Raw genomic sequence first — 27304 nt, forward strand, 5'->3', positions numbered from 1 at the left:
TACTTTTTAATGTTCTAATAGTTTGTTTTTCTTGAAAATTCTTCACCATATGATAACTCCTTGTTAATAAAATACCTGTCTTGTCCTCTGAGATTTTCATGTCTTCCGGAAATTATCTTGTTAAATATTGTTTCTTGCCCTGACATCTAATCATTTCCTGGTGGATATCCTTTTCACTCTTAGGGGCCTATTCTGATCCGGGTCGGAAGGGCACCGAACGCGATCCAGTCGGAAAAACTACGCGCCGTACGCGTGTTTTCCGCCTGACTCGTACAGCTGTAAGAGCGAGCAAGTACGATGCGAGCTACATGAAATTCACCGACCGACTCGTTTCTGGGTCTGAACCGATCCGTACGTCTCGGTCGTAAGCTAACCGTGGCGTGCAATGGATGCGATTCACGACCGAGCCAGTACGATGCACGCGTCGGACAGCCTGTGCGAACCGGAGTGTCCGGCTCGCAAATCGTCCGGGTGGTTGCCTTTGGGGGTCCACGTCAGACCCCCTGTCACCCGCAGCCCTACGACACGAACACAGGGGGAGACCCATGGGTCTCCCCAACACATGCATGTACGGTGCGGATGGCACCGACGCGTACTCACTGTAGGGGGCGCACTTGTCTGCGACATACCCATTCAGTCATTGGGAGCCCATGTACGCGTCGTACGACCGGCTCCCATTGACTTCTATGGGAGTCTGACCGAACCGAGTCCAACAGCATACGGCCACATCGTACTCGCTCGGTCGGACTGCAGGACTCCGGCTCGGTCGGAAAACACTCCAGATCTGGCTCAGTCGGAGTGCTTTCCGACCCGGATCGGAATCGGCCCCTTAGTGTCAGAGTATTAAACCTATCATGCCACAGACAGTCTTGTGTGTCAGAGGTAAGATTCCTGAGGGTTTTTTTCAGTCAGAAGTATATCTTGTTACACAAGCTTTGTCCAAGAGGCAGATCAATCAATACACCCTCCTTGGCCAGTAATGCTACAGTGAGAGACTCATGCATCTGGCGGGAGGCAACAACTACTCAAAACACCCCCTGAAAGGCATTATACAGACCCCAGCATTTATCATTAGGGCAGAAAGAAAAATGCCTGTGTCACACATCACCCATACCCAGATTGAACTCAAGTGGCATGCATCATCTTCAAGACCATCTGCATCATCTACAAGGCTACCATGAATGACTATCATGAATGACATCCATGTCTATCTCGCTGAAAACTAGCAATCTCAATTGGGTTTCGACATCAATAGCCAGGACATTTCAGACTAGAGAAGAAGAAATGTAGGAAAGAAAAAAACAAGAAATAGGCCTTTTGAATCAATGCACTGAGAGTCTGCAACAAGATCCCTTTAACGCTCAGATATTCCCTAACCCTTCCTCATTCAGAAAACAGCTGCAGACTGACCTCCTCAACACCTTATAAGGTTCCGTCTTCTATGGAGTACAGTGGCTCCCATCCACTCCTCTGTCTAACTGATCATATATCATCTCCTGACCTCTGTACAGTGCTCCATTGTGCCCTCTGCTCTTTTTATGCTATAGCAATACCTACATACATCTTTGAGTTTAGCCTTTTCAGACAGAAATAGGTACCTGAAAACTATCATGTTAGCTAGAGTAGATCTTTGAGAATTGGTCCCTTGGCTAAAGAAAGACCAGTGAACACATTTTGATCAACAAGAAATCTCAAAACAGTCTTACAAAAATAGAGGATGAACTAGGAGTAGTGCCTCCAATGAGGGTATAATTCTACCAGAGTTATGACGTGAACTATGGGGTCCTTAGCTTGAGGCCAATCTTGGATTAAAACATAATCAGAAAGAAAATATTCTTCTATCAAGAATAAGATCTTTAATGACAGTTATATTAATTACATGTAGTTTTCAGAGAACAGTATTTTTAGTATGAGCATGATGTTTCAAGAATGTGCCATCAGCTACAGGTACATCACCGAGCAGGGCATTCTTCGAACAATGTTGATTTCTCATCAACTACAGATACATCTCTGAGGACAGTCTCCTTATTTATTCTGAAAAGTAGGATCTCCAAGGAAAGTTTTAGTCAATGGACCTGGATCTCAGAGTGTATAGTTCTAGGGCAGAGGTATGCCTCCAATGTGAGTCTTAGATAAAGGAGATCCCAGAACATTGTTTTACTGGGTAAACACAGATATTTTATGCTAGCCTTCTTAGCAAAATATAGATCTGTGAATAGTACTATCACTAGAGGTGGACCAATGAGGACAGTGTTGTTTACTTCCGGAAGGTATTAAATAACAGAGTCTTCAATTAACACACAACTCTCTAATGGCAAACTGCTTAGCTAAAAGCAAATTTCTGATCACCAGCTCTTCAGCTAGGCTGAAGTTCTATCCCTGTCCCTCCGAGGCTGCACTGTTTCTTAGCCTTACACCTTTACGCAGTCCTATACCAATCACTTACATCAAATCCGGGAGATCCTTTGCAACCAGCCAGCCCTGGAAATCCAAGTTCGCCCTGCAAAAAAACAGATATGTTAGAGCCACATTGTCCGAGTTATGGAAAAGACTAGACTCATCCACCACAGGCACCAGCATTCCTTTGCAGGAATAAGATATCGCCACTGCAGGCACCAGTCATCCATCACCAGCATTGGAGCGATATTACAAGAAGTAGGGCCAATAACTACAAGGACCAGGAGAGGAAACGATACACATGTTGAGCAGATGGTTCAATTCCACCATCCAAAAGTTGTGTGGATGGTGGGATCGGATTTTAAAAGGAGGTGGTATTTGGAATGTGAGGAGAGGAACACAAACGTGCAGGATTGAGTCAGATTGGAATGTTATATTAGTGAAATGACAAGATTGAAATTTGGAGGTTCAAATTAAGTCGCTGAATTTAGACTGTGATTGAAAGTGTGGGGAGGGTGAAATAAAAAAAATAGGTATGGTGAAATTGGATTGTTGGGGCTAAATAAATTTGGAGATTAGGCACAAAGTAAACTGTAGGTTTGGTGGTATGTGGTAATGCAGATTGGATGGATGGTAGGGCAGAATGTTGGGTTTAGGGTGGAGCTGGGGATTTAATAGAGTTGGAGATTGAGAGTATCATAAAATTGGAAGTTGGTAGACAGTGGGATGATTTCAATGCTGCATTGAGGGAGGGTGGATTTGGGCATTAGGTTGACAGTGGTAGTAGAATTCGAGGTTCAGAGAACATGAGGTTGGCTGGTGGTCACACTGGCGATTTCAAATTGCATGTTCAGGGATTAAGTGAGCTTTAAAGTAGTCTAGATTGAAGTGGTGGGTTGTGCTAAGCTCAGGAATGTGAATTCCACAATTTTAAGATTTGGTTACGCAACTTACCTTCAGTCCATCAATGCCATCAATGCCCCTGCGACCTTTTTCCCCCTGTAACAAAAGAGAAGACATGTAAACTTTATTGAACAAAAGCTTATTACAGTGAATAAAATGCTGCAGTTAAGGTAACTGTGTCCCCCAGCCCACCACACACTTCAACTCACCCACTCCCAAAAAGGTTCCCCCAAATCTTTGCCAAAACCATGCTAATTTATAGTACTCTACTGACTTCACTGTTAATTACTTCTACAACCCATTTTTCACATCCTCTCAGTTCCCATACTATCTGTTTCCCCCTGTACTTACCTTTGAACCTTTGCCACCACGTCCTCCCTGTAGAATGAAACAAAAGAGTGTCATCTATGTGGCAATAATGTCTTGCAGTTAAAATGATGATGTAAGATCAGGATCAAGTGGCTGTCCATCATAAGATAAGGCACTGTATCTTCAGGTTATTTCTCAGTTCTGGAAAAGGCCTCTCACATCTACCATGGGCATCTTTCATACTGGACTGGTGTCTTGCACCCACGATTGTGACAGACATCCTGCATTTAAGTGGAGTAACATGTCTAGAACAGGCCTTTACTGTCTAGTGGTGATATATAGAATCTACAGCAGGTTTCTAGTGAAAATATCCCACCTATACTGTGAAAAGCTATTGTCCATGGCAGGCATTTACAGCAGATATTTAAGAGACATTTTCAGAATTTGCATCAGGCACTAAATATCCATTTAATGTTATGTAGATTAGGTAACTCCCATGTACAGTGGGTGTACCATGTCTCTGTGACCCTCATGAATCTGGAGTGCGGTTATGACATTTATTTATAGTCAGAATCAATATTCTAGAACAGGTGATCAGTGTCTGGAATTAATGTCCTGTATCCTGGGTAAGTGATTGAAGTTTAGAGTGTGAAGCATGCATCTGGAATTGTTCCTTCCTTCAACTACTATTCAGGTGTAAAAGAAGACTGTGTTTACATCTGGGCACCAGGAGGCATTAATGGATACAGCAATACAGCTGTGGCAAATTTCCAAAGAATGATTTGCTGCTTCCTACCCTGGCTTCATGTGAGCCATCATTTCATGGATTCTTTGTAGCTTGCCGTGTACAGAAATGTATGATTTGGAAGACAAGAAAAACAAAACACCCACCTTTTCACCTCGACCACCTCGGTCCCCCTATAAATAGAGAATAATAAAAGAAAGAGACTGTTATACATGAATCTCACACATGGAACACTGAACAATTAAATATCAGGAATAGAATAAATTGATTAGGACTCACCTTTGGTCCTTGGTAACCGACAGGTCCAATGTCTCCTTGTCTTCCCTGTAAAAACACAAGATAATGGTCAGAATCCCGATGATGATAAGAACCAATTATATGCTGTGTCTACAAAAAGCCAGGGTGACAGGACAGCATCATATAGATCTCTTTGCATTCATGCCAAATAGAGAGTAGAGCCATTGATCACCGGGTCACCAGTTCCTGGCTGTGGTATTTGTGTGATTTAAGAATAATCTCTAACAAGAGGTATAACAGACATAAAGAATATTGAGATTTTGGGGCAGTGGAAAGTCATGTCGGAAAAGTGGGCTCTTTAGTGTTGATAAATGTTCACTACAGGCACATCTTTGATAAAAGTGATTGCTCGTGCTGCAAGCAAATATTCACTGCTGTGAACTAGGGGCATAATTCCACCATTTCAGAGTTTGGGTTAATCTCATCCTTTCTGTGCTGCAACTGAAACTCCACATATTGAGGTGCCATGAACTGGAAGGAAAAGCCGTCAACTTCAGAAAGAGTTGTTTTTTCAATGTTTCGCATGCAGTTATGCTACTGCTTTCCCGATCATCGAAATACAAACATATGAAAAATATTTAGTGCACTCTCTGCCACTGCAGGTGAGCATAATCTTATGTAGGGAGGACAAGATTTTTCATGTTAGGAGAGGAAGCTTCTAGAGTTCCATGTCAACATGTGCTACCTTTCTTAAATTGTTTAGGTCAAAGAATACATTTTTTAAAAGGAGCTCTTAATTGCAAAAGAAACACTTAAAATAATGACACAAAGCATCATGCACTGTAGCCTCATGATACAGCCGTATGGTTGTATAATTCCATTCCCCTGTTCCGTATACTTCCCAACCCCGCTCAACAATTCACCAAAAGATCCTGGAGATTGTTCGCCCAAGCACAAATCATCAAGTTCGGGACCCTCAATAGACGCACACAGTCCACCCCAGTAGTCGTTCCATTTCCCCCAAATGTTTAACCTTTTTTAGGACAGGCCCATCACTCGTAGGTCGCCTGTTCTCCCAGCATGCACCAATCCCCAACCGTGCTATATTTCGCTTGGCCACCTAATGGTCTCAATGTCATCCCGATCTGATCCATATGGGTGAGGTGAGTCGCCTCCCAGACATTCATGAGGCACCACTTGGCTGAGGCCTCCATGTTGCCCCACTCACACTATTCAGACAGTGAAACACTGATTCCCAAGTCACCTGAATGGCGGGGCAACTCTATAGCATGTGGAAAAAACGTACTTACTTTCCCACAATTCCGAAGACTCAGCAGACTTGCAGCCCTGTACATTTTTACCATAGTGGTATATGCGTAACAGCATCTATGAGAATTTTTAGCTTCACCAGGCGATATCGGGACCTGATAGCCACCTCCCAGGGGGATGCCAATACTTCAGAACACTCATCATCTTCCAGGCCGCCAAGGTCTCTTTCCCATTTCTCCTGCATCTTAACAAAAGTATCTGGTGAGTTATTGATGATTTTAGGGTAGGTAAGGAAGATTGCCTTTCTGGCCATGTAGTTGTCCAGTAATCTGTCCTCAAGCGGAGAGTATTCAGGAAGGTCTTCTTCTTTTTGCAAAGCCCTCTGCAATGGACGGGGTACTTGTAGGTACTTGTAGTTTTCAGTGGGTGCTAGCTGATACTCATTTTGCAGTTCCGCAATTGGGATTACCCCTCCTTTTGTCTACAGGTCCCCCACCCTATCGAAGCTGATCAGGTCCCACTTATTGAAGCCCCTCTGTTTCTCCAGTATGCCAAGTTGTGCAGTGTCTCATAGGAAAGTGGCCTGTATAGGTTTATCCCGCCAGCCCAGGTTTTTCAGTATTGATTGCCAAAGAGTGAGTGTGACTGCTGTTAAGGACGGGAAGGACGTATCGCGTCGCCCTCTATAGATGGCCATTTGGTGGCTTCCCGGTCGCATTATCTGCCTATCCATGCGGTAAACTGGTTCCTCCTCTTGGAGATGGACCCAGTGAATAATAACAACGAGTTGCACCGCCCAATAGTATTTCTGTATGTCAGGGAAAGCAAAGCTTCCCTCATACTAGCTCCTCATCATTTTTTTAAGGACAATCCACGCTGGTCCCCCATCCCAGTGCAATTTACGAGTCTCACTTTTGACCACTTGAAAGTAGGATGCTGGATCTGGGTATGGTGTATTCTGGAGGACGTATAAAAAGCGGGGCAGAGTCACAATTTTGAATAGGGTAGCTTTCCCCAATAGCGATAGAGGAAGGGCTCTCTAATGTTGTGTGTCTCTCCGGAGATGGGTAAGTGGAGGATCTAATTTTTGTGTGAAGAAGACCCCTGAATCTTCAGAGATGTATATCCTTAGGTAGCGGAACCCATCCCCAGCGATGCCAACTGCACAGTCTCAGGGCAGACGTGGTGCATTCCCATGTAGAAGATAATTCAGGACTTGTTCCAATTGATGATATAACCTGAGTACCAACGGAACAGGGTGATGATCAGGCACAGCCGGCACAGGTAAAAGCAGTGGGAAGGGGTGGGAAGGGGCGGATGGGGATTGAAGTGGACTGAGGATGGGATAGGGACAGTAAAATAAAAAAAGAAATAAAACCACTTAGCTTGCATTCGGCGCATCCCTCACATGTGGCGAGCGCAAGGTAAGTAGTTTTATATCTTTTTTTTTTTTACTTTACCTATCCCGTCATTTATCCACTCCCCCGCTGCCCCATCCCCCGTCCGCCCCATCCCGCCCCACTGCTGTTACCTGTGCTGGCCACACCTGGTAAGGATGTGCATTATTCGGAGTGGGGGTCGGGTCTGAAACATAAGGGAAGATGTCATCGGCATAAAGGAAGAATCCATCCTTCAAGCCCACAGACCATTCCAGTCCCTGATTAGGGGATCAACTCTAATCCAGGCCACGAGCGACTCCAGAACCTGGGTGAATATTAAAAGGGAGAGCAGGCATCCCTGTCTTGCGCCACACTGAAGACGAAAGACAGAGGACGTGCCTCCATTCATGATCACCTGAGCTAGGGGAGCCGTGAAAGGAGGCGCATCCACGCCATAAAGCGTGGGCCGAACCCCAAAACCTCAAACATGTAAGGCCACTCAATTGTATCGAAAGCAATTCGTGCATAAAGTGAGAGCACAAGGGCATCCTGAATCTTGGCAGCACATCCCAAAACACCATGCAGACATGGCAGATTGAGGGAGGTGTTTCGTCCTGGCATGAAGCCAGACTGTTCCGGGTGGACAAATGTCTTGACCACTCTCACCAGTTAAGAGGCCAGCAATTTTGCCAGAATCTTCACCTCTGTATTCAGTAGCGAGATTGTCCTCAGGCAGTTCCCCTCTTTATGGATGACCACTATGGTGGCTAATCTTTGATCTCTGGGCAGCAAGCCTGTCTCGCAGCTCTCCCTGACATACACAGAAGATGAGGTGAGTCCCTGGGAGCTTGTAAAGCTCAATTGGGAGGCCATTAGGGTCCACTGCTTTGCCAAGAGTTAGGTCACGGATCGCCTGCATCACCTCCTCTTCTGTAATCTCCTGTTCTGTCTGTGAGAGTCCCGGGAGCTAGATGTCTGCCAACAGCCCACGGGATTTGGCTGCCGTGGCAGTGTGTGCCGGGGAGTAGAGACGCAACTAGTAGACTGCAAAAGCAACTGCCTCTCCCTGCCTATTCATCACTCGTTCCCCACTCTTTGTTGTTATCTGAAGGACCCAGCACCTGTCTCTTTCCTTCTTGAGGAGCCAGGTCAAAAGTTCTCCTGCCCTATCTCACACCTCATAGAGGCGATGCAGTGTTGCCCGGTGGCTAGCCTCCGTGGCCATATCTCTATATTCTTTCTGTTTCAAAGTCAAACTATGATACAGGTTATCTTGTGAAGTATTAGTGAGCTTGAACTCCAGCTCTAGAATCTGCCACTCTAGTGTCTCTAAAGGGGTCCTTTTCTCTTTAGTATGTCCTATAATAAGTGAGAGGCCCTAAACCTTTATGACCACCTTGTAGGCCTCCCATAAGGTTTGCGCCCAGTCTACTGACCCTTCGTTCTCCTCAAAATATCCCTCCATGGTCTCATAGATGCCCGTTTGGATGCGGGGTACTTTTAGGTACCAGGGGCTGAGTAAGATCCATCAGAGGCGGGGGCATCGGCGGGGGGAAACCAAGCCTCATCAGTGTGTAAGTGTAACTAAAAGAGCTTTGTGTCAACAACATAAAAACCAAGAAAAGGAATACCCCCAACAAACCCCGCACTCCCTGTATGGTGGACCTAAAACTGCCCGTCCCCCAAACTCTGCAGAGCACCTGTCATCCCAATACAACATGTTTAACAGTAGGTGGCTGGGGTCAAGGCCAAGGAGCCCTCCATCCGCCCCCTTAAATGGGTTAAAGGAATTTCACCAAAGATTTGTTCGTTACTGCTGTCGCAGCTAGTGGCTGCCAGTTCTCAGCCGACAATCCATGTTGAGTGCAGTACATGGAAGGTGTCTATTTTCGCAGTTCAGTTTAGTCATTGTGAATCCAGACCATCTCTACCTCATGACCGGCCATCATGAGTAACTCGGAGCACAGCTGATCACGGTGTCGAGTGTCGAGGGGAATCGTCCTGTTCCCACTGGCTGCTGATGACACACAGGGACTCCATTCTGTCGGTTCCCCATCTCCATCTCCCAGAGCACCCCAAGGCTTGGCTTGCTCACTGTTCTCCTGCCTTCAAGCCAGTCCCATGCTTCCTCAGGGGTCGAGAAGTACCAAGTTTTGCCTTCAGCTGCTCGTAGTCTAGCAGGGATGATCATGGAGTATTTCATCTCTCGTTCCCTCAGTGCTTTTCTAACTTCCATGAAGCTGTGGTGCATCCTTTGAACTTTTCACATGAAGTATGGGAAGAAAGTGACAGTGACTTGTTCATAAGTTAGCGGCGGGCATCGCATGCTTTTGGAGTATGACATCACGGTCATGGCAGTTGAGTATTCTTGCTATGATAGGGCAGGGGCACCAATGGTCTTGGCTGGGTCCCCGGGACTTGGTGGGCTCGCTCCCCCGAGAAGTAGTTGGAAAGACCACAAGGCTACGGATGCTTCAGAACTAAGTCTTTAACTAACAGGTCCACCACCTGTCCCTCTGCCCGCTCAGGCACCCCAACAATGTGAATATTGTTGCGCCTTGAGTGGCCTTCGTAGTCCTCAATGCAAGCGTCCAGCGCAGCAGTAGTGGCTCGCAGTTCAGGGACCTGTGTTTTCAAGGCAGTTATATCAACCTTGAGAGCAGCAGTAGTTTCCTCCACTTCCTTTACACTAGTGCCCATATTGTGTAGATCGGCTCTCACCAACGCTACTTCTGTTGTGACAGAGTCAATTCTGGCTTTGAGGGAAGAGCACACCACCTGAATTGCTGCCATGATATCATGCAGTGTGAGCGATTCATTCCCTGTGGATACCATGTTAGTCTGGGCCGGCGGCGTCTGGATTTTCCCCCATTGCGGATGGCTCCATGGGGAGCGTGTATTTATTCAACTTGGTCTGGTGCACCCCTTGAATTTCTTTTCCCCATGTCATTGTCCATGAGCTGTTCTCGGGGTCTACTCTGTGGCTGCTTCTGGGCCAGGTAGTGAGGGAAGAGAGGAGAGGACGACAACCGCACCCTGCCTAAGGGATGAAGCTTCCACCCCACAGTCTTTCGGATTTCCAGCTTCTGGCCCCCACTCCTCCTCCAGCCTTTGTAGCTGTGTAGTGAGTGCCACTCAGTGACGGTAAGCAGCACCAATCACAGGGGCAACGCAGGCATCCCGCCCGGTGCCCCCCCGGGTTATCGTCACTGCATGTATATCAGGGCTCCTCCAGGCAGATAAATATTAGGCTGCACGCCACCCAGCAGAGCCACCCCTCATTCCAAAACGATGGATGGGCGCCAGCATTCTCCAGCAAGGTATGGGGGCCACACAGGGATGTCATTCAAATAGCCTATGGTTGGCCTCCCCCGACTTAATGCTGCAAGTGGGGCTCTTCCAAGTGGCAGCTCTCGCACTCCCTATAGGCTCACACATCGCTCGTATCTTCCGGACTACACTTGTTCTCAGGGGTCGCTCCTCTGCAGGCCAGGAAGATGAAAGCACAGGGGTCACCGCACCGCAACCGTCACTAAGAGCAATGGTGCACTCACTCTCGGCGCAGGCCTCCCGGGCACTGAGACCACCCACCGCCACCTCTTCGGCAAGAACACTGCCCAGTGTGCCCCAATCTCCAGATGTCACAGTGCAGTTCTGAAGGGTGACGGCAAGTCTTAGAACTGCAGGGCAGAGGTATCGGGGAGCCCAGCCCCTGTATCACATCCTTGCCTCCTCATCAGCATGTCGCATAGCAGCCCAGCCCACAGGCTGCGTTGCGCCCGTCAGGCCTTGTCGCGGCAGTTGCCCCAGGGTCGGCTCAGGAACCCTGCACTGCACATCTCTGTCACAAACTGCAAGTAGAGCATAGATTAGCTTGCCATGGAGGATGGATGTTTAACAGATTAATGGGGATTGCGCAGATGTATGGCCAGAGCTGCTCTAGAAAGCAGCCGACTTCCTCTGTGGTTAGCCACGCCCCCCTCAGAATACATTTGTAAGAGTCTTAGCTGAAAGAAATGGACATTGTCAAAACACAAGAACAACTTGCTGATTTTCTTAAAACAGCCCAGGATGAGCAAAGAGAAGAGAGATACCAAAAGATGGGGGTAGGAGAAATAAAGAAAAATTTAGTAATCTCAGGTGAGAAAGATGACAGGCCCTTCCAATTAAATGTTGCATTACATAGGATCATTAGAGATGGTACTGTGGCTGATAACACACAAAGTCCACTGTAAGGGAACATTATTGCCACTGGTTATTCTTACCACTGCTGTATAAATATTCAGACATATTTCTCTTCAAAACATTCCTTGAGTCTTCATTAAATTGACAAAACCTCTGTACAAAGCATATGATCAATAGGTTTTCACTTTTCACTCTACAGACTCCTAACATCGAAGAACATCTAATGCTATGTTATCAAATTCGCCACATCTATTGTCTTGCATGGATTCAAGTTCATTATAGATTCAGCTGTGGTGATACTTACTGGGTCTCCTGGTGTGCCTCTCTCTCCTGGTAGACCCGTCTTTCCTGTTTCACCCTAGAAAAGAATTATAAATAAAGCTTAAAAGGATGTTGCTGCAGTGACTGACAAACACACACTTTGACAGACCAAAAACTCAAAAGCTGTTCCTACAGATTGCATTTTGAACTATTCTCTTTGGTGGCTGAGAGGATCTCATGAGCCTTAAAGGCCGTTTTGGAGAATTGTGCATTTTAGGTGGATAAGAGATCTGCAGTGACATCCCTTAGTAAATATTAAGTTCTCATGTTGAGCAAACTTAATGACAGTTTTGACCTCTCCACATTTGGACATGTTTTGACTGTCAAGGATTTATTGAACTTTCCAGCTCTCCCATTATAGAGACATCTTTCTGAACGTTAGTGGGTTTATCAAAAGAAGGTAATTTCCCTTACTCAATTATCTACATTGCCACACAAGATACGAAAGGGTTAGAGAGATCCCTTGAAATTAGAGAAAGAATGTCTCCATAATAGGTCTTACTTATTAAGCATATGAGAAGGGTTTTATGGTTAAGAAATGCCAATCATGGTTTTAGGTTACAGGAATTGTCTGATGATCTCAGAAGTGATTGAGTTCAGCAGGATTGACATGAACAACTTTTCCTAGATATAGATGTACCTTGGAAAAATATTTAAATAAAACCATCCTTTGCAGAATATTATTAGGTAATCAATACCTGCCATATGTATTTGCAAGAGAAGGCAATAAGGAGATGTGTCTTGTATTCAGAGAATATCTACCCAAAGGGATTTTCTTTTTTTTTTTTTTTTTTTTTTTTTTTTTGAAAACCTTTATTGACAGTTCAATAAGAACAAGTATGGGCCTACAACCCCCCGGGGCCGGCCGCTAAGCAATCAGAGCAATAACGACAAGTATAAACACAGGCAGCACTTCAGGGAGCAAAATCGTACTACTAATACTGTGAACAGCGTAAGTAGGGCACCAGGAGAAAAAGGTTTTCATTTTATGATGAAACAAGGCAGAAGGATCAGGTGACAAGCAATTTTAAAACAACGATCACGGATATGCAGAGTAATGAACGTTAGCGATTTACAGCAATCTATTCGGTCAATGGCGCAAACACAAGAACATCAGGATGGAGAAAAACATAGTCTACAGCTGCGCCCACAGTCCCCTGCCAGAACTCCCCAAGAACACCCCGGAAGTTGTGAACACATGGAACGGCAACGAGGCATAGCAAAAGGAGGTGTATCACGCTGATCCCAGAAAAAGAAAGACAAAAAGAATCAGAGAAGAAAAAGGAGGCCATGGAAAAAGATGAAGGAATACAGAGTCCCCTCCCCCAACCCCCCACCCTGCACCTCTGCAGATGAGTACGGCCCCCCCCCCCCAGCAGTGTGCCTGTCGCCCTGGAACCAGACCCGAAATGTAGGAGAATAGGGAAAAAGAAGTAGGAAAGGACCCCCACCAGACGGGGGGGTAGAGAAAGTATTTATAAACTGGAGGAGGGCCTTCATAACAGACCCCCGGCTTCTCCCTCCCGCACGGTAAGGTTCCCCTAAAGTGAACAAGGAACAGCACAAAAACAATCTTCTCAAACCACGATGGGGAGCATTATGCGTCTATTGTGCCTGTAGCCATGTCAGGAGAGCACACCACCCCAAGCCCGCCCGTCCACTAGGCGACCACCCCCGAGGGGCCAGCCTCATCCCTGACCACTCAGTGGAATTCTGCCCATGCCAACCCCTCGACCCAGCACCATACCCAATGTTCCTAGGCAGAGGAATGTCCAACAACGACAGAGAAGCGACGCACACAGGTGGGGTGGAAGTCTCTGAGCATCAACACAGTCCGCCGCGTGAGGAAACAGGCTTCCAAGTGCTGCCCTAGGATCTGCACTGCACGCAAGGTTCAGGAAGGCAGAAGCAGCCAAAAGAGACATTAGTTGCTGGAGTTGTCTCTGGGTCGCAGGAGGGCATGCACGGGATGAGGCCACCACATCCCACTCAGGTCCAACGCCTCCGGGACAGATCAGGCCCTCAGAAGGTCGAACACACTGTAGCATACTGGCCGGGGCGTCCAGTCGTGTACTAACCTCAGGGGGGGCCGCCACAGCGTCCTCCTGCGCGCAGTGTGGGTAGACTCTGTGTTCGTGCGGACAGGCGGGCCGCCACTGCCCCAACTCCGACGCCACACCATCGAGCTTACTCCCCAAGATCACGAAACCATGAACCAAGGAGGAGTGAAGAGTACCAAGAGCCTCGAGGAGGTCGCCGTACCCCAGCTCAGCTCTCTGTGATCTCGCCGCCACACTCCCAAAAATCGTACGCTCACAGGCCCGCTGCGGCCCAGCGGACAGGATGGTAGGCGTCATCGACCCAAGATGGCCGCCAAGTATGCCCGACCCTCACCGGGGCCGGGACCCCAGGGCAAGCGTCGCGATGTCCCCGTCGCGGGTGACCGGGTTCCGGGGGCAGGCAAAAAACTATCCGTGGTCACGGGCAACAGTCGTCCCCACCACGGACCAGCTCCCGTAGAAATCCGGGGGCGGCCCGCAATGATCGGGGCAGGATACGGACGGCGGCCGGGCAGCTCACCAGCAAGGCAGGGGCAGTCACCGGAGGATCTAAGATTTGCACCCCCGGTCATGCACTCGGTCAGCTACACTGGGCAGTAGAAGTGACCACGCCGAAATGTAGGCCGAGTTTGGCACCGCTCCGGTGGGCCGACTCCACCCAGTCACCACCGGCCGCTGTTGTCGCACTGCCACCCGGCCACGGCGTCCACTCGATGTCCCGGCTCCAGGGCCGCACAGGCCGCAAAGTTCAGATGCAGTTTTCTCCGGCGATAGCACGGCTAGAAACCTCGGAGTCACACAGTCGGGAGCCCCTCTCCTTCAGAAACACGACCACGTAGCACAAGTTGAGGATCTCAGGCAGGATATCCGTGCGGGATGCGGAGGCTCACGGAGCCGGGGGTCTACGCTGCCGTCCCGGTCGCCATCTTGGCTCCTCCCCCGCCCCAAAGGGATTTTCAATATCTAGCCTATATTTCTCACAATTAAGGAAAATTTGATTTTGTGAATGACATTTTGCATGATTAGGAGAAATTTCTCAACAATAGAGAATAATTTAAAGGATGGTCCTTCTCTATCTTAGCTTTCTCATGGTAAGAGAGAATTGAACATTTGCGGCATTGATGCACAATTGTTTGGTTTGATACCATAGGTCAAAAGGTGATTTCATAGAATTTTGAAATATATAACAAGAGGCCTCATCCATGGTTAGCAAGGATTCCATACAGAATATAAATCTAAAAGGTAGCACTAGATTAAAGGTACATCTCATAATTTTCAGCAATTTTATTATTTATATTTTTTTTAGACACCAAAATATCAAATGGTTAATATGAATGACTACTGTTTACATTTATCATCCATTTATAGGCAATATTTTGCATGGTAAGGGCAAGAATATGTTGGTTATAATTAAATAATTTCTTAAAGGAGAAATGTCCCAGACATGTTCTAGTCTTTGTCAGGACTTATTAAGAAAATATTAAATTTTTTATATGGGAACCTCAATTGATAGAAGAGATTTGCAATTGTTTAATGGATATTTAGCATGTACAAGAAGCATTTACAAAGATAAGGAGAATGTTATAATCCGGAGAGTTAGCATGAATTGTGTTTTATAAATCATAATTGGGTAGTCCGTCATGGCAGTGGTAATCTCTTTCACTGCAAAGACAGGTATACATGGCAAAGCGCAACCTCCGGGTTATATAACTTTAACAGAGATTAGCTATAAAAATTCTGCTCTTTTGGTACATTAATATTGTTGGCAAAGTAGGCACTCTCATGGTCAAGAATTTTTTTAATGTGGTAAGAAATATTCATTGAGAAAATAATACTCCCATAATTGGGAAACACATATCATTGGTAGGGAAGATTTATCATGGAAAATATGGACAATATATAATACTGAAGGATCTCTATCATGAATTGAAAATAGTCTGATGCAGCTAGGAAAGATTATATGTGGCCTGGAAAGACTTAGGAAAACATTAGTCATTAAAAGGTGTCTTTTTTAAAAATCATTGGATTTTGACAGATTTTCGAATTATTTCTTTTAAAATTGAGCCTTTTGTGGCTACTTCAATTATCTAAGTATAACAGGAATGGTTCGGTTATAAAGTAACTTTCATGAAGAAGTAGTGTCTTTTATTGAAATTCAATTATGATTTAAGAAGGGGATATCACTTTATCTCAAAGAGAGTGAAGTGTTAATATAAAGGGCCATTTGCTAAGGGGCAAGGAGGCTCTCAAGGGGACCATCTGCTCTGTTGGTACCAAACATACGTTTTACATTTAACCCATACATCTAAATCACTCACCTCGTAGCCTGGATCTCCAGCAGGGCCAGGAGGACCTCTTGCAGGCTGAAAAACATTAAAATCAGCAATTACAACATGTGCATCATTTCGAAATGCAACAATATGTAAGATCACATGACCACAGCATGTAGAAAGGACATGTGGATCGCCTTGAAGGAAAATGGGAAAATGTAAGCAAACTAAGCTGTAGCCACACATGAAAATAAACAAAAAAGGCATGTCACATTCTACAAGAGATGAATACAAGCAATGCGAGCCAAAACAGCCAAAATATATTTACAGAAATGTACATGCTGCATGCACACATAGACCTAGCATTCATGCAAACAGATAGGCTCCCAATGTGTATAGATGGACAAGAATACCTCATATTCAAAAAGGCTCAAAAACATTTACAGAGAAGCATATGCGGTTGTACATGAACGATCAGCCTGTCATGTAACACATGCACTAAAAGATCACCTAGCCTACATAAGGTGTCCGAGGACTTATATTTTGTTGAGTTAGACACTTAAATCCGAAATATCTATGCTGGTGGTGCCCGGGTCCACAGATGAAATATCTTGTAAAATATTTTAATGGTAAATGATTCTTTAATAGATAGAATTCATGCTAAATTCCTATAAATGACAACTTTTTAGAACGTAAGAAGGTTATGGCCCACTACTGGGTGCTCAGACATAACGATATCAATTACGCCAGTGTCTATGATGGGCTCATAGGGCACACTAAGGTTCTCATGCAATTTTTATCATGATTCAGCAAAAACAGAAGGTTTCACCTGAATTAGGATTACGCCGTGCATGACATAAGCACAAACAGCAGCTTTTCCTTGCCCAAATTTCGCCATCTGAAATCTGGCTACATCTGCGCTGGGCAAAACTGCAACATTCTGCATTGCGTATCATGAATGGCAAAAAATGCAATACCACTACGTGTTATGCCCCATTTTGGCGAGGTAATACTGCACCCAGTAAATACAGGACCCTGCAGTATTGCTATTTAGCATGTATGTTATTACCATCCAAATACCTTGCCTTTGCTGAAGAAGGCCTAAACGTCACTACTCTGAATAAGTGCATGGTGTGGGTGAAATACAGGACTGAGGACATTAGGGGCTCCATGAATGAAAATGTCATTTTGCGATTACTAAATGGTGATTTTTAAGGAATCGCTATTTGGTAACTGCAAAATGCGATGTAAGAAAACAGATAGGAAATAGCGATTCTCTAATTGAGATTCCTTAAAGATCACAAGCGTAATTAAGGAATCACTATTTGCAATTGCGACTGCATTCGTTCCTATAGGCCTCAAGGCCCATAGGTGAGAATGGTCTTGTATTACCTAAATTGTGATTACCAAATTAGTAATCACAAATTAGGTAATGCAAAAGCAAGGGTGCGGGGAGACCCCCCTGAAGCGTTCCTAAAAAAAACTGCACTGGTAAGGCACAAACATACCCTTGGGGCATGTGTGCACTAAAAGGCACTTTGAAAAATGCAGTTTTGTGCATTTTTCAAAGCATGCACATGATTACCATCAACTTGGAGTTGATGGTAATAGCCTTTCCTAAATGCACAGTTCGCATTTAGGAGAAGGCTTCTTAAATGTGCATTAGGGATTTGCTTATTGCAAGTCCCTATTTGCATTCGCAATTTAGATAATCGCTAAAAATTGTGATTACCTAAATTTCGAATGCCAAAGCCTTTCATACATAGGGAAAGGGCATTTAGCATTCGCAAACGGCCAATTTTTTTTTTTTGCACTGTTTGCGACGCAAAATTGTTTCATACATCTGAGCCTATATTTTCAAGAGCAAATGTTCTTTATTTATTAATTCAGGCTCACTGTTAGAGTCCACTTCTGGTCCCAAAGAGGCCCATTTGTGAAAAAATGAAAAGGAAGACAGTAGTTTTACCACTACCCTTTAGATCTAAGCAGGAAACGTATATGAAAAAACTGCAAAAAGGGCCGGTGCTTCTATCAGTAAATCAAAACTATACAACCCTCAAACAATGCATCAATTCTCCAGAGATACTGTGTCAATAAAACATCTAAGAACACAATATACCATCAAAAGATGAACATACTTAAATACATGTACAGGGCTACCCTACACATACCAGCAAAGACAAGCACATTAAAAGTACTTAAACAGACACCAACAAATAGTACTGTTGCGCAGATATTTAACAAGGATTTAAATCACTTACCTGACACTCAAAAGAGCAGCACTAGAATGAGGGGAGAAAAGAAAAGAAAGCTATTACAATCAGAACATTTACAAGCCAGAATTATTGTGATGGAATATACGGAAACAAGGGCTGGAGATCTGAGCAGTGCATACATAATCTTCAACAAATGGTGAATATAACAACCCTACCAGCTTTTACTGTTGTGTGAGTAATGAGCAATACCAACTAGAACCAGTCTCTTACCAATGACTAGGGGTGGGCGGTAAACACCGCTCCACCTTCAGAGTTTGTGGAGTTTTGCCCAGTACCATTCTGCTTGGAGCATAGAGTTCTGCAAAAAGTCCGCCAACCTGCACGGCTGGCAACGTTATGTTGACCAGCCCGAGCGAGAAATAAAGGTACCCTAGACCACCTCCCTGCGAGATTTCCCAATGCGGGCGGTCGCGGCAGGTCGCATTGAGAAAGTTGCTGCTCGCATTGTGAAAGCTGCTGCTCGGGTAGAAAATCTGCTCGAGTGACAGAAAGAAGCAGCGCATGGTGCATGGTGCCATTCGCACTCATTTGACTGCTCAGAACAAGCTCCTGGCACTAAAAGTCAGCACGATCAGCACTACAGACTTGAATTCCGATACTCTCTGAACTTCACTGAATCTCACAGAGCTCTTAGGTACCTCCGCGGAATTCTGCAAAGTAAACTTCCACGAGTTCTGCCCACCCCTCCCATTGATGCTCCTAACTGGAATCTTATTTTAAACTATGGAACTCCCAGATGGAATAATTTTTTTAAGGCAGAATCTATTCAGTATTGGTCCATGGAGGTAGGGGAGACAGTGCTATGTACCTGATTTTCAAGATAACAACAGGAGATAAACTTATGTATACTTCTGATACATTCATATATTTATTTCTTTTTTGGGTGGTTTTCCTGAATATAAGACCTGAATCAGACCCCAGTGGACCAATGTTGGGCAACTCAACTCAACACCAGAACCCAAGCAGAATAAAACCTTACTAAAGAGCAACACAGACAGACAACATCACCCTACACGGAATGACATCTGCAGGAAGAACCACTCTGAAAACAATTGCTGTCCAAACAGAATGGCATATGGCGTATGCATAGGAACATTTTCTACGTAAATTACATTCCCAATCAGTTCCACTCTTAAAAGACTGCAGTTTCAAACAGAAACAGGGCTGACAAACTAACAGAGAGCCATCCTATAAGCGATGACACTCATAATCGGATGTACTCTTCTGCAATGCTATCCTGGAGCCGTGGCTAACCCTGGGCGTAGTTCGCGAAGTAGTGCTACGCGTAGCTACGCAAAGTGCACTTCGCACTACGCGAGCTACGCGTAGCACTTCGCGAACTACGTAGTACCCTGTTCGCACTGTGCAAGATGTCGTTTTCAATGATTGCACAGTGCGGACAAGCAACCGGCACTGTGCAATCATTGAAAACGGCATCTTGCACAGTGCGAGCTGTAGTTTTCTGCAGCTCGAGTAGATTTTTACTCGAGCGGCAGCTTTCTCTACGCGGACTGGTAGTTTCTCATCGCGAGCGGTCGCGAGCATGCGCGGCCACTCGCAATGAGAAACCTGACCTCCTCGCGTTGAGAATCTTACCGGGAGGTTTATTTTCCACGCTCGTGATCGCCAACTTGATGTTGCTGATTGCGAACGAGGAAAAAGTCTCGCCGGGATGTCATTTTGCTTGCTCGCGGTCGCCAACTTCACGTTGAGGACCGCGAGCAAGCAAAAAATGACCGCAGCACTACGCAACACTACGCTACGCGTGTTTGCACTGTGCTACGTGCAGTTCGTGTAGTGCGAAGTAGTGCAAACTTCGCAAACTACGCGAGTATTGGTCCACGGAGGTAGGGGAGACTGTGCTATGTACCTGATTTTCAAGATAACAACAGGAGATAAACTTATGTATACTTCTGATACATTTATATATTTATTTCTTTTTTGGGTGGTTTTCCTGAATATAAGACCTGAATCAGACCCCAGTGGACCAATGTTGGGCATCTCAACTCAACACCAGAACCCACGCAGAATAAAACCTTACTAAAGAGCAATACAGACAGACAAAATCACCCTACACGGAATGACATCTGCAGGAAGAACCACTCTGAAAACAATTGCTATCCAAACAGAATGGCATATGGCATATGCATAGGAACATTTTCTACGTAATTACATTCCCAATCAGTTCCACTCTTAAAAGACTGCAGTTTCAAACAGAAACAGGGCTGACAAACTAACAGAGAGCCATCCTATAAGCGATGACACTCATAATCGGATGTACTCTTCTGCAATGCTATCCTGAAGCCGTGTGGCACATTCTGAGCAATGAAACCACCAAGCAAAAACTCACTCTAAAAATGAAACATTTAAGAGGAACTTCACTGTTAGTAATGACACTCCTTAGGAGAACCCTCTGAAAGGAACTGGAACTGCAGAACAGCTGGACTCCATAAGGAGCCATACTCTAAATCAGAACCATGTTCTGCGATATGAAATTCCTAGGCAGAACCACTCCAAGGAATGACACTTCCAAGCTTTGCCAGACTCTAAGGAGTAGAACACGCATTGTCTAAGCATTGATATTGCCAAGATGACCCCAAGCAATGGCACCCCAAACACAACCACTCGCCAAAACCATGAGCTCACATTTGGATTCCACTATTACAAAGCGGGGATCTCAAAATGTTTTCATAGATAGAGCTGCTACACGGTGTTATTCAAAGTTAATAGAGAGATGGTTGCATGTACATATATAACCCATCAATTAACTTATTATATAAATTAAGGGATGGACAATAAAGTGGAGGAATACTCAAGTATATCAAACGATTTAAGAACCAGAGAGACTTACCACTTGTTCCACATTTGTTTTCTAAAATAAATAAACAGAGAAGATAAATTAACGTGGTATATTTTTCAAGGGGGCAAACAGTACAAAAGTATCAGTTTCGAATGAGATGGGATCTTAATTTAAGCAATACTTCTAAAGAAGAGTATAGGACTATGTTATTCATGAATACATTGAAAGTGAAGCAGTAGGTATGAAAATAAAGGTTCCAAAGTTAGAGGAAAGCAAACGCCTAGATAAAAGAATTATGCAAGGAAGAAAGGAAGGAACAATCAAAAGACGTCTGGAAGTAAGTGTGAAGCAAAACATATGAGGAAGGATGGCCAAGAAAGAAGCAAATCAAGTAAGAAGTTATGAAGAGACTAGATTTGGAATGAAGAATGGTCGAACTTGAAAAGGAAGGAAGATTGTGAGGAGGGATGCGACTGAGAGATGGAAAGAGTATGGAAAGAGTGAAAGTGACCATAGGGGTGATCAGAGATACTTACAATAGTGTCAATAATGGTGTTGATTGTGTACTGCATGTCATCCTTTGACAGTCCGGATGAGCTGGTGGCTGTAAAGTTGCGCCGATGGCTAGGATCAGTTGCAATGACATTCAGGCGGGACTCCTGCAATATTGAAAACATAGAGTGAAGTGAGGCACAGTCATGTGAGGGACCTTTTTTAGAGAGGTGTCAGTTTTAGGACTGGTGCTGCACAAAGCTATGCAAGAACAATAGCAAGGACTGGTGTTTCCCATGAATGTCTCACACAGAGCCCCAAGGGGTGAGTAGTTTGAGAGCTAATTTGAATGTGGGGGACGCAGGATATCCACGATACCTTTGGTGGCCCTCCCATCTACCATATTTAGATTGCATTCAATGTACACAGTCTAAATAGGGCGGACAGGGCATCCAGCCATTTTTGGCAGATGGCTTGCATACGTCAAACTTTAAATAACCCCCTTACACTGGTGTTCAAACTAAATTCTGGTGCCATGAGAAGTTCTTTAGGGTGTAGTATAAAGAGTGGTGTTGCAGTCAGTGCATCAACAAATAATACTGGGCTGTCTTCTGAGTGGAGACCCTTTGGAGTCACCTCCTAGACTGGTATTTCTTGGAGCTTCTCCAGCATCAGTACCAGAACCCCCGGCACATGTACGGTCCATGAGCAGGGGAGTAACTACAAGAATTACTGTCAGATATCAGTATTAGGTACCTAAATTGCTGTCACACAAGAGTACACATTTTGGTGTCTTATTTGGAGACCCACTGAGTCATTAATAGTACTGATGACCCATGAATGACCCCAGGAGTTAGTGTTAGACCCTGCATTAGTTTTACATTAGGTTTTGAACACAGAAATAGAATTTACACTAATATTAGACATACATTTCCTCATGAGCCCTACCAGGTGATTTGGTGAAATAGCCACAGAGAAGCTTCTGATGCCCAGGAACTTGGCTTCATTGGCAGCATCTTCCAGTCCTCCGCACGGCTCTTTGTAGCCCTCCAGTGGGTGTCCGTCCGTCACTATGATCAGGTACTTGTTTTCCCTCATGTGTGAACCTCTAGAACAGTGCACAGGCAGAGTTATTTATGCTTTACAGACACATTTGTATTTGCTTAAGGCTTGTTGTTTCTTTATTCCACCCTATGACCCTTTCTTTATCGTTATGTGTCCCCCTCTCTCATTTGCCTATTGTCTCTCTCGATCTCGCCATCTTTATTATTCTCTTCCTATTCTATCTGCACCTGATTGTTTTATGTCTCTCTTTTCAACCTTTCCCTTGATTCATTTCATATTCAGTCTTAATCTTGTCTTGATTTCTGTTATTTGCACCTTCTTCTGTCTCTCTTGTTACACCTCCTTTATATCTTCACTCTATGCATTGCACTTCCTACATTCACGTTTGCATACACTATTACACACACACACACATGTACCCATGCCACACACACACACACACACACACCTTTCTATCCAGAGTTTCTCTTGCCACTCTATATATGCCTTTCTGAGCCTCTCTCTTTCTTTCCTTTTGCACCATCACTCAGATGTTCCTATGACTGACCCCCCACCCTTTCCCACTACTCCTATTTTTTCGGCAGGTAATGGTCAGTCACCCATGCCTTACTGCGCACCCTCTCCCTTCTGCCCCACGTTTCTATCCTAATCTGTCCCATCTCTGCTCTTCGCTGTATGCTACTCGTTTTGCTCCAGTCTCTGTTTTCTTCTCACTCCCTCTGCCTTGAGGTGCTGCGATTGGCGAGTACTGACCCGATCAGGATCTCCTCGATGCCCCTCTTGATGGCGCAGTCAGTGTGAGTGCCTTTCCCGATGTAGTTGACATCCTCCACTCTCTTTTTCAATTCGCTCTGTCCGTCGGGCATCCGGGTCAGCCCCTGGATCAGTATCACCTCGTCACTGTAGTGCAGCGCTCCTGCGTTCCACACCAGGTTGCGATCACATCGGTAGTACCTGTCATTGGATAAAGATACAAGGTTAGAGCCTGCTTGCCATTCACCCATGCATACAAGTTAGATGCTGCATTTCACTAAATAGTGAACAAGGATCATGCATGACCTCCCAGCCAATAGCGAGAGGCGTAGGGGAGGGATTTTAGCCATTCCTCAAAAAACCAGGGCCATATGATTTAACAATTCAACAAGAACTGGAGTCAGAGGTAACCTGCACTTTTACAATGAAGTGGGGATGGGAAGGCTACCTTGTGTTAAAAAAGAAGGATACTAGAGAATACTACTCCAAACCACGGCTAGCAGATACCTACCACTAAAATTACAACCAGTTTACCTCTCCAGTGTAATCATGGGATACTTGGTGGTAATCAAAGAACAATAGTTTAGATTTCGCTCACCCTTCAACAAAGACTTAAGTAAGAATCAGCAAAGAATTGGCTTAGAAATTATCACTCCATTGAAGATCTGCAAGGAGGGGATACCTGCCCTTTAGACATGGGACAGGGAGTAGAGTTAACTAGTTCTTCAATGAAGTATCTGGTTTGTTGATTGACCATCATTCAACAAACTACAAAGATCATAGGCTCATTCATCCAGAAAGAGTCAAATATTACCTGGAATTCCATAAAGGATCCCAGTGTCAGCGGTGCTCAATGGCAGCCACAGACAGGTGCTACTTCCTGCTGCAGGGGCACAACCACCAGGCTTTGAGGGCTATCCACAGAAGACCTAACCCTTGAAGCACCGGATAAAACACCTAATACCAATTTGAGGAGATACAACACTGAGTACAAGCTTCTCCCATACAGAGAGCCTAGTATCAATAAGGGTGTAGCACAATACCTAGAACGATCATGAAGCATACACAGAAAATATGCATTACAGGAGAAGATAGGAATTTACAGGAGTCACTACAAACATGCTATAGTGTAATGCTGAAAACGAACATACAGCCAAAACTTTACTCGGTATTAACACAGTAAGATAAATGAACCAGTATAAATACCATAAGAGACAGAGGCCTACATGAATTAGATGATACAAAACTCAGTCAGACTGTGAAGATGTACAATACCCAGAATAATCAATGATTGATTAAAATACAGGGCACAAGCAGATACAAGACCCAGTAAAAACAAGACCTAATATAAACATGACCACACACAATTCTTAAGGTGAAAATGACAAGACACAAGACCCACAATGCTGTCACAAGACCCAGAGTAAAAATAATGTGATGCAGCATTCACTGTTAACATGATATGGTGCAACAGTAGCATGAAGATGCAAAGCCACAAGACCTACAACTAACAGGATGAGATGAACGACCCAACATGTACATGGTGAGCTACAAAACCCAGTATGACCACAACACTATACAAAGACATGCCAATGGATATCACCAGACACTAGTCAAAGAAAAAACAAAATGATGAGGTTCCACAGAAACCATTACACACATCACGAGGTAAAAATCCCGTTTAGAACATGGCATGAAAGAAGAACGAGAAAAAAAGTTATGAGATACTAACCCGGTATAATGGCTGGATGCAAAACACAGTATGAATGTGATTAGAGACAACCCCCCAAAAAAACACAATGCAACGCAGCAACCAGTATGACCACGATCACCACCCTTCACATGAATGCTCCTTTATTAAAGAGAACCCTAGGTGAGCCAAATCAGTTAGCAGCGTGTTATACATCGATTAGCTTTGACTCATTAAAGATAATGGTATGGCCCTTGAAAGATGTTGTAAGATTTTGATCTATCCTATTGACAAATTGGCAACAGTATCCATGACTGAAGCTACAAAATGACCCACTCAGAGGATAAAAGTCTTATATTCATTCTTGTTTAACCTACTATAATGCATGCAAAGAATTTTAATGTGTCTATCAAGACGTTTTCACATTATCACCAGAAGTCATTTAAGTAACACCTTCAACGCATGTGTATGCTGATTTGATATCCTTCTTGTCTTGCAAAATTACTTTGCCACCGCTTATAAGTTCCCAACACGCCTCACCCCAGCAGAACATCAGTACTTAATTGCCTCACAGTGGGCAAGATTTCACCATCACTGATGATACCAACACAAGACCATGCATAACTTAGAACTGTATTCTTCACTGACAAAGCCTTGCAAAAAATCATTAAACTTCACCACGTGGCCTTTATGTTATGTTATGTTATGTTATGTTACATACATTTGTAATGCGCACTGCTGCCCCAGCAAAGGGGCGTCCAGGCGCACGGCAGGTAAAAATGCAACACCACAGGAAACACAACAGAAAAGAGGAAAGAGAATTTATTAAAACAAAAAGGTTTTTAAGGCCTTACGAAAAACTAAAAGATCATCTAGCAGGCGCAACTCTACAGGAAGGGAGTTCCAGAGCTCGGCTGCTCTGACCCGGAAAGAACGGCCACCAGCCCGACACAGCCTGTATCGGGGAATCACAGTGAGTGCCTGACCCAAGGATCTCAGGGGCCGAGTAGGCACATACCAGGACAAAAGATCCACAAGAATAGAAGGGCCTACCCCCCTCAGAATCTTGAACGCCATGCACAGCACTTTAAACTGAATTCTGGCCCGGATAGGCAGCCAGTGCAGTGATCTCAATGTGCTGGAGGCAGAACAAGAACGGGGTAGGCCAACAATAGCTCTCGCCGCAGAGTTCTGGACACGTTGGAGGCGGGTGACCTCAGCCACATTGGACCCTACCAGAAGAGAGCTGGCATAGTCCAGGCGAGATAACACTGTCGCCTGGACAATCAGCTGCCTGGTGCGATGGTCAAAGAACTTCAAAACAGGGCGAAGTGACCGTAAGATACCAAAGCAACAGGCCGCGATTTTCTTCGTGTGGCCAACGTAGCTGAGGGAGGGATCCATCCATACTCCTAAGTTCTTTAATTCCGTGACCGGAAGGGGGGCCGGCCCCAGCTCCATAGGCCACCACCTGTCCCCCCATAGCTCCGATCTCTTACCTACGATCATGATCTCTGTTTTCTTGGCGTTGAGCTGGAGACAGTTGTTCCTCATCCAGCTCGCCACCGCCCTAAGTCCACTCTGAAACCTGGGGGCATCCCGGTCGGCATCCCCGCTGATCGTAACCGCTAGCTGAGTGTCGTCAGCATATGAGACCATAGTCATGCCCCATTGCTTAACGACCTCAGCCAGCGGTCTCACGTAGAGATTAAACAACGTGGGGCTCAGCGAGGATCCTTGCGGCACCCCCTGTTTCAAAGGATGGAATTGGGACTGGAACGGTGGGACGGCAACGCTAAAGAAACGATCGTCTAGAAAAGACCGGAACCACTGGAGGGCAGGTCCACCCAGCCCAATCTCCTCCAGGCGATGCAACAGGATAGGATGCGAAACAGTATCAAACGCGGCGCTCAAGTCCAATAAGACGAGCGCTGCTGTCTGTCCCGCATCCATCACCGTGCGAAGATGTTCAGCCATGGAGAGGAGGGCGGTCTCCGTGCTGTGTCCAGCACGGAACCCATTCTGGGTGGGATCCAAGATGTTAGCATGGATAAGGTGGGCAGAAAGAACTTTGTTGACATGGGCCTCCAACACTTTAGTCGGCCACGGAAGTAAGGAGATGGGCCTATAGTTTTCAGGTTTATCTGGATCCA

The 27304-nt window shown here is 45.2% G+C and overlaps 1 protein-coding gene across 1 annotated transcript in view; it reads right to left on the minus strand.

The window, feature by feature from the left end:
• Positions 1-27304, minus strand: part of LOC146861110 (uncharacterized) — a 97556-nt gene that overhangs the window by 43501 nt on the left and 26751 nt on the right. Inside the window, exons 4-15 of the mRNA XM_085645170.1 lie at positions 23462-23662; positions 22592-22751; positions 21688-21810; positions 21203-21223; positions 18337-18357; positions 16124-16168; positions 11729-11782; positions 4634-4678; positions 4501-4527; positions 3652-3678; positions 3352-3396; positions 2447-2500 (exon numbers count right to left, since the gene is read on the minus strand). Of these exons, the coding sequence (XP_085501296.1) occupies positions 2447-2500; positions 3352-3396; positions 3652-3678; positions 4501-4527; positions 4634-4678; positions 11729-11782; positions 16124-16168; positions 18337-18357; positions 21203-21223; positions 21688-21810; positions 22592-22751; positions 23462-23662 (823 nt within the window). The remainder of the gene's footprint in view (positions 1-2446; positions 2501-3351; positions 3397-3651; positions 3679-4500; positions 4528-4633; positions 4679-11728; positions 11783-16123; positions 16169-18336; positions 18358-21202; positions 21224-21687; positions 21811-22591; positions 22752-23461; positions 23663-27304) is intronic.

This window comes from Triturus cristatus, chromosome 3_1 (assembly GCF_964204655.1).
Source record: "Triturus cristatus chromosome 3_1, aTriCri1.1, whole genome shotgun sequence".
NCBI classification, from domain to species: domain Eukaryota; kingdom Metazoa; phylum Chordata; class Amphibia; order Caudata; family Salamandridae; genus Triturus; species Triturus cristatus.